Source organism: Physeter macrocephalus, chromosome 18 (assembly GCF_002837175.3).
Source record: "Physeter macrocephalus isolate SW-GA chromosome 18, ASM283717v5, whole genome shotgun sequence".
Taxonomy (NCBI): Eukaryota; Metazoa; Chordata; class Mammalia; order Artiodactyla; family Physeteridae; genus Physeter; species Physeter macrocephalus.
This window is the reverse complement of record NC_041231.1, coordinates 29789819-29804602: the sequence shown is the minus strand read 5'-3', so window position 1 is coordinate 29804602 and position 14784 is coordinate 29789819. Positions and strand designations below refer to the sequence as shown.

The window sequence follows — 14784 nt, the reverse complement described above, 5'->3', positions numbered from 1 at the left end:
CACCGCTGTGGTCTCTCCCGTTGCGGAGCACAGGCTCCGGACGCGCAGGCTCAGCGGCCGTGGCTCACGGGCCCGGCCGCTCCGCGGCACGTGGGATCTTCCCGGACCGGGGCATGAACCCGTGTCCCCTGCATCGGTAGGCGGATTCTCAACCACTGCGCCACCAGGGAAGCCACTGCTTGTCATTTTTAAAATTAAAAAAATAAAAAACTGCCTGCTTGTGTCTTTTAAACATTTTTCTTCATTTTCCTTTTATTCTCATCCTTTCTGTTTCTTATTTCTCATCCTTTCTGTTTCTTATTTTATTTCTTATTATTCTGTTCATTTTTCTAAAGTAAACACTTATTTTTTAAAAACAGCTTGCTCATCATCTTTGTAAACGGGAATAATGCCTTAATCTGGCAAACATTTTCCTCCCGTTTGTAATTTATCTTTAGGCCTTGTTTATGGGTTTGCTTGTTTTTTTGTTTTTGTTTTTATATCTAAAGGTTTTACTTTTATGTGGTTAAATTGCTAATTTTTCTTCTTTATAACTCCTGGGTTTTGTGTCATCTCCAAAAAAAATAATAATAATCTTAGTGGAAGATGCTGATAATGACAAGGATGACGATGGTGCTGATGGTGGAGTGAGGGGAAGGATGATATTTACTTCCTTTATTGTGGGCCAGTCACTGTTCTAGGAGCCTGATGCACATTATTTCACTTAATCCTTAAGCTGTCTTCTGAGTTCAATGCCTTTATAACTGATGTACAAATGAGGAAACTGAGTTCTAGGGAAGCAGGCAACTTGTCCAGATTTTAGAAACTGCACTCTTCACCACCACACACTTGCAAAGACTGTTTTTGATGCTGTTTCTCCATGAGTTTATGCCAACACAGAGCCCTTTGGTCTGTGACTGCCAAGCCAACTCCACTTCTTGGGTGCTTGGGGGTGATTATAATGCTTTTTCATTACCAAGGAAACCTTTTATTCCATAGGAAAATGGAGCCATAAATGATTGAGCACACCCAAGAAGACAGAAATGGAAATCGTTGCTGAAAACCAGCTCCTACCCGAGCGACGGATTGGGACTCAGAACAGAAGCGTGGCCTTTGGGAATTGCTCACATCCTGTACCAATTAAGTGTTTGGGGAAGCCGACGATGGCTTCCTGATGTGGAAATCACTTTGAAACGTGTAGGGCTGGTAGTTAAAGCCATTAGTCCCACTTGGGCTTCAAGGACAACTACAAAGAAAATATTTTGTAAATTGCACAAGAAGCATGGATTTGCCAATCCCTGGGTTAGCCCAAACTGGTCAAGCAATTGCTTTTAACACTTTATTTCCTAAGTGGACTAATACCTGGGGAGATGGAAAACAAACTTGACTTCAGACAACATAAGGGCTTCTTAAAAGCCGCAGGTCTCTGCACCAGACAGCTGCTGAGTGAAGAGCTTGGCTCTTTCCTGGGACAAAGACTTTTTATTTCAGGTCCAAGTTCGGGGTGGGGGTGGGGGGAGGAGGGGGCAGGGGGGATGCAAATGAGCCCAGCGCCTCTTGCCTGACCTTTCCTTGATGGAATGGGGATGGCTACTCCAGTGGAAAGGACACAGAGGCAGCATTTCTAAGTGCTGCTCAGTCATATTAAAAGTTGAACCCCAAAGACAAATGGAATAGGAGCAAAGTCTAACCAATTAAGTGGAAACTGACTTCATCTTAACTTCACAGGGCCTGTGGCTCTTAACTGTTGGTATCTAGTCCAGAATGTAGTTGAGCAGTCACAGGAAATATTCCCCGCAGGACTCTTCTCTTCCTTTCTCTGCTTTTGCTCACGTGAAACAAGGTTCTAAATGTTCTCTTTTTTCTGTGAGCAAGCTCTCCGGTGTGACAGGTCAGTGTGTCAGGAGTGAGGAGGTATGGGCTCTAGTCTTGGTACTGTCCTTTCACTAATTTAATGCCCTGCACACAGCTGCTTCGGGTCTCGTGCATGCTGAGTGCCTAAGCCCCTGGGTTTGGGAGTCAGGCTAACAGACTCTCTTAACCCTCGATTTTCTCATCTTTAAAATGGGAATTGAAAAAGTGGCTCCCCCATAGAGCTGTCATGATGGTCCCATGAGAGGACACGTGCAAAGCACTTAGGGCTCAGGGTGAATGGCACCCCGTGGAGTTGTGCGACGGAATGGCTCTGGCCTGTCACGTAGTGTATTAGGGTTCTCCAGAGAAACAGAACCCACAGGAGATATCTACCTATAGATATCAATATGAAATAGAGGTATATTTATACATAGATATAAATATGGAACATACCTATAGCTATGGATATCTCTCCATATAGATACATAATATATAATATTCTATTCTATCATCTATCTAGCTAGAAAGATTTATTTAGGGAAGAGATTTATTTTATGGCTCATGCAATTGCGAAGGTTAGCAAATCTGAAATTTGCAAGTGCAGGCTGCAGAACCAGGCAAGAGTTGCTGCTGCCGTCTGATGGCAGAACTCCTTCTTCCTCAGGGCGCCTCACTCTTTCTCTTCAGGCTTTCAGCTGATTGCTGAGGCTCCGCCACAGTGTGGAGGGTAAGCTGCTTTACTCAGCTCTACTGATTTTTATTTTTATTTTTATTTTCTGGCTGCGTTGGGTCTCTGTTGCTGCGCACGGGCTCTTCTCTTGCTGCAGCGAGCCGGCCGGGGGGCGATTCCTCGTTGACGTGTGCGGTGGCCTCCGCCGCTGCAGAGCACGGGCTCCAGGCCCGTGGGCCTCAGTAGCGGCAGCAGGAGGGCCCAGCAGTTGTGGCCCGCGGGCTCCAGAGCTCAGGCTCAGCCGCTGTGGCGCACGGGCCCAGCCACTCCGCGTGTGAAACATGCGGGACCTGCCCGGACCAGGGCTCGAACCCGTGTCCCCTGCACTGGTAGGTGGACCCCCCAACCACTGCGCCACCAGGGAAGTCCCTCCACTGATTTAAATGTTAATCATATTTGAAAAATACATTCCCAGCAACATCTAGACTGGTGTCTGACTCAAAACTTGGTACCATGGCCTGGCCAAGATGACACATAAAATTAACCAGCACACATAGTAAATGCTCAATAGATGCAGCTTTATGATGCTTGGGATATAGTTATTATTATTGTTGTTGATCTATATATCCTTTCAGGCCCCTTCTAGCCCCGACAGTATCCACTGATACACAGCTTTCATTTACATTTTGGGAAGGGAAACAGAAAGAACTACGGTATTTTGTGAACAAGTGGAGCCTGAGGAAGGCACATACATGAAAACCTAGTTTTCTCAACTCTAGGACATGGAGTGGAGGTAAGAGTGTGGGCCAACACCTTCATACCTTTCCCACAGTACCCCTTCCCAAATTAAACCATGGTTTCTATAGCATTTAGTCAGTTTCTAGTAGCTAAGAGATACTGAGTACTTAACACAGGCAGTGTTCCAAGTGCTTTTAATGTAGGAGCACATTGAGGCCTCACAGCAACCACGTGACAGGGGTACCATTATTATCCCTCATCCCACTGAAGAGGAAGGGGAGGCCAGGGAGTGTAAGAGTCTTGCCCCAGGTCACACGGCTAGGGAGTGGGGGAACCAAGACAAGCCATTCCATCTTGTTCTAGAGCTTATGGGTGCCGACTGCATGCCCACAGAGGACAAATACGAAGTGCTTGGGTGACAGGGTGAAGGAAACTGACACTTCTGGACAGCCTCACTGCTGCATGAAAGAAGATGCTCTGAAAGGTAGCTCTCCCTAGTCTGCACAGGATCTCACTTGGGGAGCCTATTAAAAGGCAGATTCTCAGGTTCCACAGCTAAAGATACTGATTAAGCTTGGTGGTATACCCACGAACCACAAAGGGACCCCGTGAAGTCTCCTGCCTTGGCCCAGAGTATGCTGGGGCCGAGAAGGCTCCCAGATGTGTACCCATTCTACGGTATTGTGAAACTTAGCACCAAGCACTGAAGAGATATCCTGGCTTATCAAGAAAGATGAAGAAGATGAAGAAGGCACTGTTACCAAGGGTACCTATGAAAGTTTCTATACTTAATAATGGCTCACGTCCTAAAAGGCTGTTACAACATAAAGATGGCCCTATAAGCCTTGATGGCAGGTCAGATCTATCCAAGCATGAGAGAGATTCAGAATTCAGTGCACCATCACTTTAGTACCGCAAGAATTCTATGTCCTGGGAAGCATATGCAAAAGCACAAAATTCTTGCCAAGTTCAAAAGTCTTTGGACCAAGACAGGAAGATGTCTATATATGTAAGGGCCATATGCAAAAGCCAATCAAGCAATCTCACTGTTATAGAGTTTGGAATGCCGGTGGAAAAATCAGGTAATATGTAGAATCTGAATCCACGAGCATGGGCTATGGGAACATCCCTCTCTTGAAGTTGAGGTTCATTGACATAAAGGTCAGTGTGGCTCATTGGGAGTTTGGACAATCACGTCAGCATCTGGCCAATCTCTCTAGTCCTTAAATGTGTGGAAAATGTAGTAGACAGAATAATGACCCCCACTCCCATCCCAAAGATGTCCACATCCCAATCTCCAAATCTGGGAATATGTGACCTTTCTTTTGACAGGGGACTTTGCAGATATGATATCAAGGTAAGGATCTTAAAATAGGGAAATCATCCCGGGTTACCTGATGGACTCAGTGCAATCACAAGGATCCTTAAAAGGAGGAGGCAAGTGAGTCAGAGTTAGGAAAAGGTGATGTGATGCAGGAAGCAGAAGTAGAAGGGGACAGAGAGACTGGAAGATGCTACGCTACTGGCTTCCGAGATGAGGGGAGGGGCCACCAGCTAAGGAATGCAGGCAGCCTCTAGAAGCTGGAAAAGCCAAGGACACAGATTCTCCCCTAGAGAACAGAGAAGAAATGCAGGTCTACTAACCCACTTTAGATGTCTGACCTTCAGAACTATAAGATAATAAACCTATGCTGTTTTAAACCTGGTTTGAGGTAATTTGTTATGGCAGCAACAGGAAATAAAGAGCCGCAGGGCAGCTCTCTGCCCAGAAGAGGACTCTGGCTTTCTGGGGACCCAGGCCTGAGCCCGAAGCAGCGAGCGCCCCAGGAGCCCCAGAAGACAGATGCTGGGCTGGTACAGGACCTGCCCCACGGCCCTGGGGAGCATCCCAGGGCCTTGCTGACATGCTTTTCTATCGAATCCCCACCTGTTCCTGTTTAATCCTCATTAAAGAGCATCTACGGCCTAAAAAAATAAATAAATAAAAAATACACAAGTCTTCCCTAGATGGAGGGAGAAGAACCATCTCAGTCTCTGCTGTTCTAACGCTTATGCTCGAGGGGAACCTCCGGTTTTTACAACAGTTGGATGAGCTCACAACTTTTACTCACGCTAAGAGCAAGATTTAGGATATAAAAATGTCTAAGGGAATCAGAACCACTATTAAGATGTTTGGTTTTAGGTGCATGTGAAAATTTGATACCTTATGTAATTGTCATAAGTTTAAACCTTTGAAATATTAGAGTAGTAGCTTATAAGGCCAATTTAAAACATGTCATTGAGTACTTGATTTTCATTTGTAATTTTAAGTTAAAACCATTCTAAATCAACTTGCCACTTAGGAGTATTTAAAAGAACTTTAAGGTCACTGATTTATGTAATATTTATATTTTTATATTTATAAAAATTATCTAAGAACTCAGAAATATTTGCTTCTGTCAGAAAATTAGAGGGCTTAAGGCAGGAAAACTTCATAAAATTTATAAATAACGTATAAAATATTTAAAGGCTTTTTGCTGAGTAAGTGACGAATGGAGAAAATATTGTTCAAAAGTTTTTAAAAAGTAATTGTTAAAAAGTAGGCTGATAAATAAGTAGAATAATAGGATTTGTAAGCTGAACTCCAAAGCTTAAGGAAGAGCTAGCTTTTTGAACTTGTAAACGTTAATAAACTGAATATTAATTGTCTTTTCTACATACAGACACCATTTGACCTAACTGTAACTCTCCTAACAACAGCCTGAAAGGCATTTGATTCTAAATCCTAATAAAGTGACATAGTATAAGTTATATAGGAATTTTATCTTCTTTCCTTTGTAACTGAATGCCCTTTTTATTAGCACTTTAAATATTTGCTTCTTCTGTCCTTATCAGAAATCACTGCAATTAATAATGCTATAAAACTGGCTGTATCACCTACTGAACAGAAAAAACATGTGCCTAGGGCCACACCAAAGATGGTCTTCAGGTTTCAGGGGAAAAAATTGATATTTGGTATTATTTTAAAAAATAGTCTTCATGAGGAAAAAAACCCCTAAATTCACGGTCTGAGGCACATATTTAAGGGGAGTAGCATAAACTTTTTAGGGCCTAGGGTCTCTAAAGGTTTTATACACACCCTGAAAAATCACCTCTAAAATATCAGCAGAAATAAACTGCAGGTTTAACAGTGCAATGCCTAGACTTGATACTAAAATAACAGAGCAGGACCTCTCAGGCCATCTGTCGGTGGCAGAGAGAGTTTCCACACCCACTGCGGTTGGTGCCAGGCTTTTATGGTGATCCAGGGCTTCGTTAGGAGTTATGTAAGTTCACAAAGAAGAAATTCCTGACCACCCTGTTTGAAACAGCAACATGCTCACCCTGGGGCGCCAGGCATCCCTCCTTCCTCCCCTTCTTTATTTCTCCCTCTGGTACTTCTTTACCGTACTAGGTTTTGCTTACTCTTTATTACTTTTGTATGAATCAGAAGAGAAAGAAACACTGACATGCAAAGGCAAAAACAGACACGTGTGAAAGCTTTGGGGTATGGAAGTTCTTGGGATTCAGAGAGCAGCATGACATGCCCCAATGGTACACGGGTGGCCATCATGGAAAATACGCTCAGACCTATTACTGGAAAAGAACTGCAGAGTGCCTTACTTGTTTATTTGTTCATTTTCCCTCTCATCTGTCACCACTAAAATGTAAGCTCTGAAGGGCAGAGATTCTTGTGGGTCTTGTTCACTGCTTGTGGCAGAGCAGCTAATCCGTCCACGGGCCATCCTTCCCTCTTCTTTTTAGTCATGGAAGCCCCACCTCCACTCAGCATTAGCAGGGCACATGGTTGCCAACTAGAGCACATTTCCTCTTGCTTCTAAATCAGGCTCTGCATCTAAGCAATTGCTAATAAATTGTGAATACAGAGATTATCATACTAAGTGAAGTCAGACAGAGAAAGACAAATATCATATGATAACACTTATATGTGGAATCTAAAAAAGACACAAATGAACTTATTTACAAAACAGAAACAGACTCACAGACTTAGAAAACAAACCTATGGTAACCAAAGGATAAAGGTGGGGAGGGAAGGATAAATTAGGAATTTGGGAATAACATATACACACTACTGTATATAAAATAGATAATCAACAGGGACCTACTGTACAGCACAGGGAACTCTACTCAATACTCTGTAATAACCTACATGGGAAAAGAATCTGGAAAAGAAGAGATAAATGTATATGTATAACTAAATCACTTTTGCTGTAAACCTGAAACACAATATTGTAAATCAACTATACTCCAGTATTAAAATTTTTTTTTTTAAAGTCATTTTTAAATTTTCAGGTACTGCCTGAAAATGATGGGCCCTTTCCTGCAGACTGGACACAGACAGAGTAAGGATGAGCCACGTAAGGACAACACCTCGAGAAAGGCCAAGCCACAAAACAGAAGGAGCCCAGGTCCTCTGACGACATACAGAACAGAGTCACGTACCAGGCCCAGCTGCCTGCTGACTTCTACACGGCGAACGAGAGAAAAATAAATGTCAGTCTTATTTTGGGGTCTCTTTCTTACAGCTCTGTGATGAACTGAATTGTGTTTTCCCAAAATTCATATGTTGAAGCCCTGACCCCCAATATGACTGAACTTGGAGATATGGATTATAAGGGTTAAATGAGGTCATAAAGGAGGGGCCCTATCCAACAGGACTGGTATCCTTATAAGAAGAGGAAGACACACCACTCTCTCTCTCTCTCTCTCTCTCTCTCTCTCTCTCTCTCTCTCTCTCTCTCTCAATGCTCACACCAAGGAAAGGACACAGTGAGAAGATAGCTGTCTACAAGCCAGGAAGAGAGGCCTCACCAGATATCAACCCTGGTGGCACCTTGATCTTGGACTTTTGGCCTCCAGAACTGTGAGAGAATACATTTCTGTTGTTTACAATACCCACTCCGTGGTGTTTTGTTATGGCAGCCCCAGTGGACTGACACAGACTCTTAGCCTGTGTCAGCTCTAATACAGCTGACCCCTGAACAACACGGCGGTTAATCCACCTATCACTTATTGTGTTCTCTGTATCCACAGTTCTTCCATATCTGTAGATACAACTAACGACAGGCCATGTAGTGCTGTAGCATTTACTACTGAAAAATATCCACGCCTAAGTGAACCTGTGCAGTTCAAGGATCAACTGTACACTGCTGCCTCCCTAGTGCCTAGAACAATGACTGGAAATTAGTAGATGTGCAAGAAATATTATTTGGATAAATAGTGAATAGAACACAAAGACAATATTTAATCTGTACGGTGCTATAAAGATGTAAAGAATGAACAGAATCTAATAGATTATATCTGTGCATTCACCCATCCAAACATTCATCTTTCTATCACCCTGGTTGTATTTTCAGGCAAATGCAACCTCATCCTTGAATTCTGATCAGTGCCTTCTCTCCAACAGAACACCCTGAATCTACCCACTGTCAGCTCCTGTTAATTTTACCACCTCTATCACTCTATAATTTTCTACCATTACAATGCTCACATCTCCAGCCCACATCCTATTATCTCTTGCTTACTTTATGATAATTGCTTCCAAATCATTCCCTCTTGTCAGTGTAGTTGAACCTGTTGCGGAGACTTCTAGTTGCTTCTCTTAAGTCTATTTTGTCTTCCGGGAACAGATCCCTCATTTTATGTAGTTTGGCAATATACTCTGTGAAATAACCCTAATTCTCCACTGCTTCTGCAGCCTAGGTGTAAGACAGGACTCAATTCTGGCTGAGGAGATATAAGTGGAATTTGTTGGGTGAGATTTCTGGAAAACCTCTTTCAAAGAGTAGAAAGCTGGGACCAGGCTACTTTTTACCCTTTCCCCCACTCCTTTATTTTTGTTGCCTAGAATTTGGGAGTGATTGCTGGAGCTCTAGCAGCCAGATGGAAATACGGAAGACTGAGGAGAGGAGATAAAGAAACTATGTCCCTGAGGAGTTTGTGGAGCTGCCATACCAGCCCTGGATCGCCCATCTCCAGGCTTCTTGAATATAACAATGAAATACACTTTTTAATGTGCTGAGCCATTGCAGTCAGGTCTGTGTAATTATCAGCTGAACACAATTCCTAACTGATACAGAACCCACGGCTTTCATGCTGTCAGCTTAAATGTGCTGATGCATATTTTGAGTGCAGCTATAGAAAACACAATCCCGCAAGGTAGATAGGAGGCATGTCAATAACCTCATTTTACAGATCTTTATCCTACTAGGGTTCAGGATGCTACAGTTACTAGATGTCAGAGAAAGGACTAGAACCCAAGTCTCAGATGAAGCTGAGGGGTGACAAGGAACTATGGAACTACGGTGTGAGCTATGGGATTTGGAGATTTTACACTTGCACACATGCATGTGCATGCAACCACATACACACACACGGAATCTCCTGTGGATATGTGTTGCTTTTTCCTGTCTCCGTACCATCTACCCTTTTCTGGTAACCCTTCTCTTCTGGGACAGCTGGTCTTTCAACCGAAGTTGTTGATCACGTGCCTCTAGGTGGGCACATAATCCCAGCCGTCTTGACAATGTGATTGGTCCAGAAGTAGTCATGTAACCCAATCAGAGCCAAAGTTCTTTCTGAGACTGTCACTTATTCACTGTATGTGAACTTGGGCCCATGTGTATCTTGAAGGCTCCGTCTCCTTATACAAAAAATGATGGTAAGTCTATTTATTACCTGCTCCACTTGGTGGTTCTAAGAATGAGCTAAAACAATTTAGTAAAGGGCCCCAGCATATGGTGGATATTCACTTACTATTAGCTGTTCATTAGATTTCTTTGGAAAGCTCTCAATTCCCAGGACACCATCAGTCTCTAGAATAGAAACTACTGTTACATAATATTAACAATTAAGCCCCCAAACCCCACTTAAATCTCCTCTTCTGTTTGCTCACTTGTTCCCCATCACACAAACAAGAGGCTTCTGTCTCTGAGCTTCAGAATAACCACTTCAACTGATTTGAGTGATGAAAAGACAAACCTTGGGGACAATCCCCATCCTTTATCTGTCTCCAGAATGGCAAACACAATCAATAGGATTAAGGAAGTCTGCATTTCTTCTCAATCTGGCAATCTTAAAAACTAGAGATATGTTCATTCCAATGTGAATCAAGAGTCCAGAAACCATGTGAAACACAAATGTTTGGATGTGGTCATGGTATTTATTCATAGTATATTTTCACAATGTATTAATAATGGAGGATAACACTTATTCATATATTGATATAACTTCCTGGAGCACTCTGGAGTTTGTTTGGCTTTGGGGAATACTGCCAGGTTTCTCCTAATCTCTTTGGTTTTTGGAAATGGGAGGGCTTCTCAAATCGAGCGTCTGACATGGGCCATGACCCTTCTTCAATCAGGTTGGAAGGTCAGAAAGGCCACGGCTTTGGCACTTCCATTTTGGAAAGGAGAAAAAAGCAGGACTTCCAAAGACGAATGGAATCCAAAGATTAATGGGAGATGAGGAAGACTCAGGCATCTTGTACTCCACAGTTCATTTCTTCTCATAAATGCCACCAATTACTGCAGCAGCCATGGACACTGGCAGGGTTTCAGGCTCATGGCTCAAAGGCGTCAAGTCACCAGCTAATGTTTTCATACAAAAGTCAATCCTGATGACTAAGAATCTGGTTCTGAGGTTCTCCAGGTGTGCTGGGGTGTCGAAGGTCACCCCCACCCCGTGCATCCTCTGTCACAATGGTTAACATAGACACCATTTCAGAATATCTTGGCAAAACGCTGAGCGGCTCTCATTTGCTCAATGTCACTCTGTAATGAAGCTGCTTGGGGAACCCTCCATTTAACCACAGAGAGACCAAGGCACCATGAACTGAAGTATTGATAAGAGTAACAACAACAAGAACAAAAGTCCAACTCTCTTCCCAAAAAGACATGTCCAAAAACAAGGGTAAACAGTTGGTCTTATTTTTTCCAAGTGATTCTGTCCACCGGAAGTTGTCCTTTAGCTTCTCCCTTTTATTAAAAGCGTTTACATTTCTGAGTCTGATGATCACTTAAATACATACAACATTAGCACCAAGGCAGCGACTTTTTTCCCAGAGATCACATGAAACTGAATAGATATTTAACATAATTAATAGCTGGTACAAATTGTGACATCACTGAATTACTGATTGGCTAATGATACGTTCCTAGAAATGCCAAAAATATCCTCATACGATTCTTGTAGCACCTTGATGGCGGCTAGGTTGTTTTTTTAAAAAATTACGGTTTTTAAAAAGTAACAATAAAACATTTACAGATAGAAAGTAAACAATAGTGTACCGTGATAATGAAGGATCACTTTTGTCAAAGTACTACATATAATGTAGAGTACGTAAAATGCAGTGGTCTGACTGCAGGGGACAAAATAACGTGAAAGGCAGTCATAAAAGAATCATTTTACGTACAAAAATATTACATCACAATAAATAATTTCAAACATAAATATTAAACTTTACATCATAAGGATATTCCACATTTATATACACACACATATATACACGTGTATATATGTGTGTGTATACATGTATATATATATGCATATGTACACGCACATACAGGCATACAAGTCCTCACACACATACACGCTCACACACACACACCCAAATCTTAAGGTGGAGGTATTTCATCACTATCCTTCATCCATCCCATAACGGCTTCCTCTTCAGAGCACCTGAAAACAAATGAACCAACCAGGAAATGTAAATCTTCTGTCTCAAATGACATAAGTCAAGAGAAGGTAAACCATAAATTTTTACAGATAGAACTTGAAAATAACACTTACTATTTTCTCTGGATTTTAAAAATAACACTTGCTACAAGAAACTTGGAAATTCCAGGGGTGTATAAAGAATAAAATAAAAACCATTAGCCTGTGATCCCCCCAACCTGAGATAATGTTCTTCAAATACTGCTGTATTTCCTTCTAGCCTTTTTTATACATGCACGTAAATGTTATGTATCTGTGCTCACTCAAAGGTTACTGTACATAAAATACATATAAAATTTACTTTATTGGATATAAAATATATAAAATACATATCAAATGGGAATCTCTAATGGATACCTGCTGACTCTGCCTGCCTCTCTCCCCTCTTTTCTGATAAACTCCTTCTGGTTCTTTGGCAACCATCCCTCTTCCAAATGAAGCCGTCAGTCAGTCACCCGACTCTAGGTGGGTATACGATCCCAGTCTCCTGGACATTGTGATTGGTTTGGAAATGGCCACGTGACAAATCAGAGCCAGAGTTCTGGTGCAGAATAGATGCCGGAGATGAGCATTTACTTGGAGCCATGAGCTGAAAAGATGATGTAAGCCTAGAACTGCCAGGGACCATGGTGTGGAGGAGATGATCTGCCTGAGAAGGAAGCCACTTAAGAAGCAAGCATTGTTGATGGATGGAGAAAGAAAGAGTCCTGATGACTCTGAGCCTCTAGATCCAGCCATGCCTGAAGTTAGACCACTGCTTGGACATCTCAGTTACTTAAGACAGTAAGTTTCTTTTTCTTTTTCTTTCTCTCTCTTTTTTTTTTTTTACCCCCCCGTGGCCTCCTGAAGTGGAAATAATCCTAATTTGAGATCATAAGGTTGAATATAGATTTTTAAGTAAACATTGACACTGATACGTAAGTGTCAACTAGGTATTCCTTTGCCAGGATCTTGAAGAGCCTAACAGGGTAATGGGCTGCTGGAAGCTTGAGGGAAGCTGTAGGAGGGTCGCCTGAGCTGGCTGAGCCCTTGTACGTGAAAAGGCACTCGGACGAGAGAAAGAGTGATCAGTTCAGTCCTCTGCCCAGCAGAGGGACCACCTGCTGGCATACTGTAGTTACACCAGGAATTGTCAAACTTTGACAGGCACGACTCTCCTGCGGATTTGTTACAGCGCAGATTCTGACTCTGTAGGTCTAGAATGAGGCCTGAGATTTTGCATTCCTAGTAAGTTCCCACGCGATGCGGATCATGCTGGTCCTTGGATCACACTGTGAGTTACAAGTGTGCGGAAGAGTACATTAACCGAGAGGCTCTGGGGTAGGACACTCCTGGGTTATTGCCAAGGGAATCCATCTGACCTTAAGCCAGCTACTTAACTGCTGTGGATCTCTGCTTCCATGTGTAAAATGAGGATAACAGCCCCAGACTGTGGCTTTGTTGTGAGGATTCACTGAAATAATGCCTGCCCGGCGCTCAGCATGGTGCCTGACACACAGTCAGGGCTTAATGAACGTCATTTATATTACACTTGTAACACTCCTTGGCAGTATTTCTCAAAGGGTGACCTGTGAGTTACCTGCATCAGAATTCCCTGCATTAAAAATACAGGTTCTTGGATCCACCAGAGACTTAATGAAGCAGGACTTCTAGAGATGGAGCCCAGTGAGCAGCACTTTTAATAAGCACTACAGAGGAATCTGGTACTGGACGTCTAGGGACTGCATGTCCAAGAGTGGAGAACAGATGGCCTCAGGCACATGAGGATAGATGAGCAAGAGAGACAAAGGTTAAACAGCACTGAGTCAGCTTCACCTGCCTGGGGGCAAATGACCCGCCCACATCTGCTAATCTTTCGTCTACAGAAAGAATGAGGCAGAGTCAGAGACAGACAGACACTTACCTTAACTATAAAACTCGAACCTCCAGGCCGGTGCCAGAGGATGGAGCACATTTTCCACAGTAACCACCACATTTCCCTATGACTCTGGTACCATCCTGCAAAAAAGATGCATCATCTTAGTCCACCTGCTTGGCTCATGTTTCCAGGGCTTGCACTGGCTTTTAGGGAAACCATTCCTGTACACACAGTAGGCAGCACTTCTGAATAGAAGTGGGGCCCAACATCCTCACCATGGTCTAAAGTAGGGGCTGATGAATGATGGCCTGTGGGCCCCTGTTTTTGTATGGCCCACATCTTAGCAGATTAGACTTCAGTTTTTCTGCCCTAGTGTTTTCTCATTCTCAAAGAGGATGAGAAAACACTAGGGCAGAAAAACTGAAGTGTAATTTACCTGTACTTCTACACAGACCATTCATGGAGGCTAATTCTTTAGTCCCTTCACACTCAGCATGGTCTTCTCAAATAAACAACAACTGAAGTCTCAGTAAAATCGACCTGCTGATCAAGAACCAAAGGAAACCACTCAAAAGACCTGCTTTGTTTTTTTTTAAAAATAAATTTATTTTTATTTATTTATTTTTGGCTGCGTTGGGTCTTTGTTGCTGCGCGTGGGCTTTCTCTAGTTGCGGCGAGCTGGGGCTACTCTTCATTGCGGTGCGCGGGCTTCTCACCGCGGTGGCTTCTCGTGTTGCAGAGCACGGGCTCTAGGCCCATGGGCTTTAGTAGTTGTGGCTCATGGGCTCTAGAGCACAGGCTCAGTAGTTGTGGCGCACGGGCTTAGTTGCTCAGTGGCATGTGGGATCTTCCCAGACCAGGGCTTGAACCCACGTCCCCTGGGCAGGCAGATTCTTAACCACTGTGCCACCAGGGAAGTTCTTTGCTTTTT

At 43.0% G+C, this 14784-nt stretch overlaps 1 protein-coding gene across 10 annotated transcripts in view; it reads right to left on the bottom strand.

The window, feature by feature from the left end:
• The window catches only part of ADAMTS9 (ADAM metallopeptidase with thrombospondin type 1 motif 9), a 231858-nt gene that overhangs the window by 43288 nt on the left and 173786 nt on the right, over nucleotides 1–14784 (bottom strand). For 6 of the 10 annotated variants that reach the window (XM_024123842.3, XM_028478515.2, XM_028478514.2 and 3 more), the window contains 2 exons: nucleotides 13899–13993; nucleotides 10408–11959 (listed from right to left, as the gene is read on the bottom strand). In XM_024123842.3, coding sequence (XP_023979610.1) covers nucleotides 13904–13993 — 90 coding nt within the window. In that variant the 3' untranslated portion in view covers nucleotides 10408–11959; nucleotides 13899–13903. Of the gene's footprint in view, nucleotides 1–7027; nucleotides 7127–10072; nucleotides 10096–10407; nucleotides 11960–13898; nucleotides 13994–14784 lie in introns of those variants that run through there. The other 4 variants (XR_008615619.1, XM_028478511.1, XM_055079383.1 and 1 more) reach the window with 4 other exon arrangements.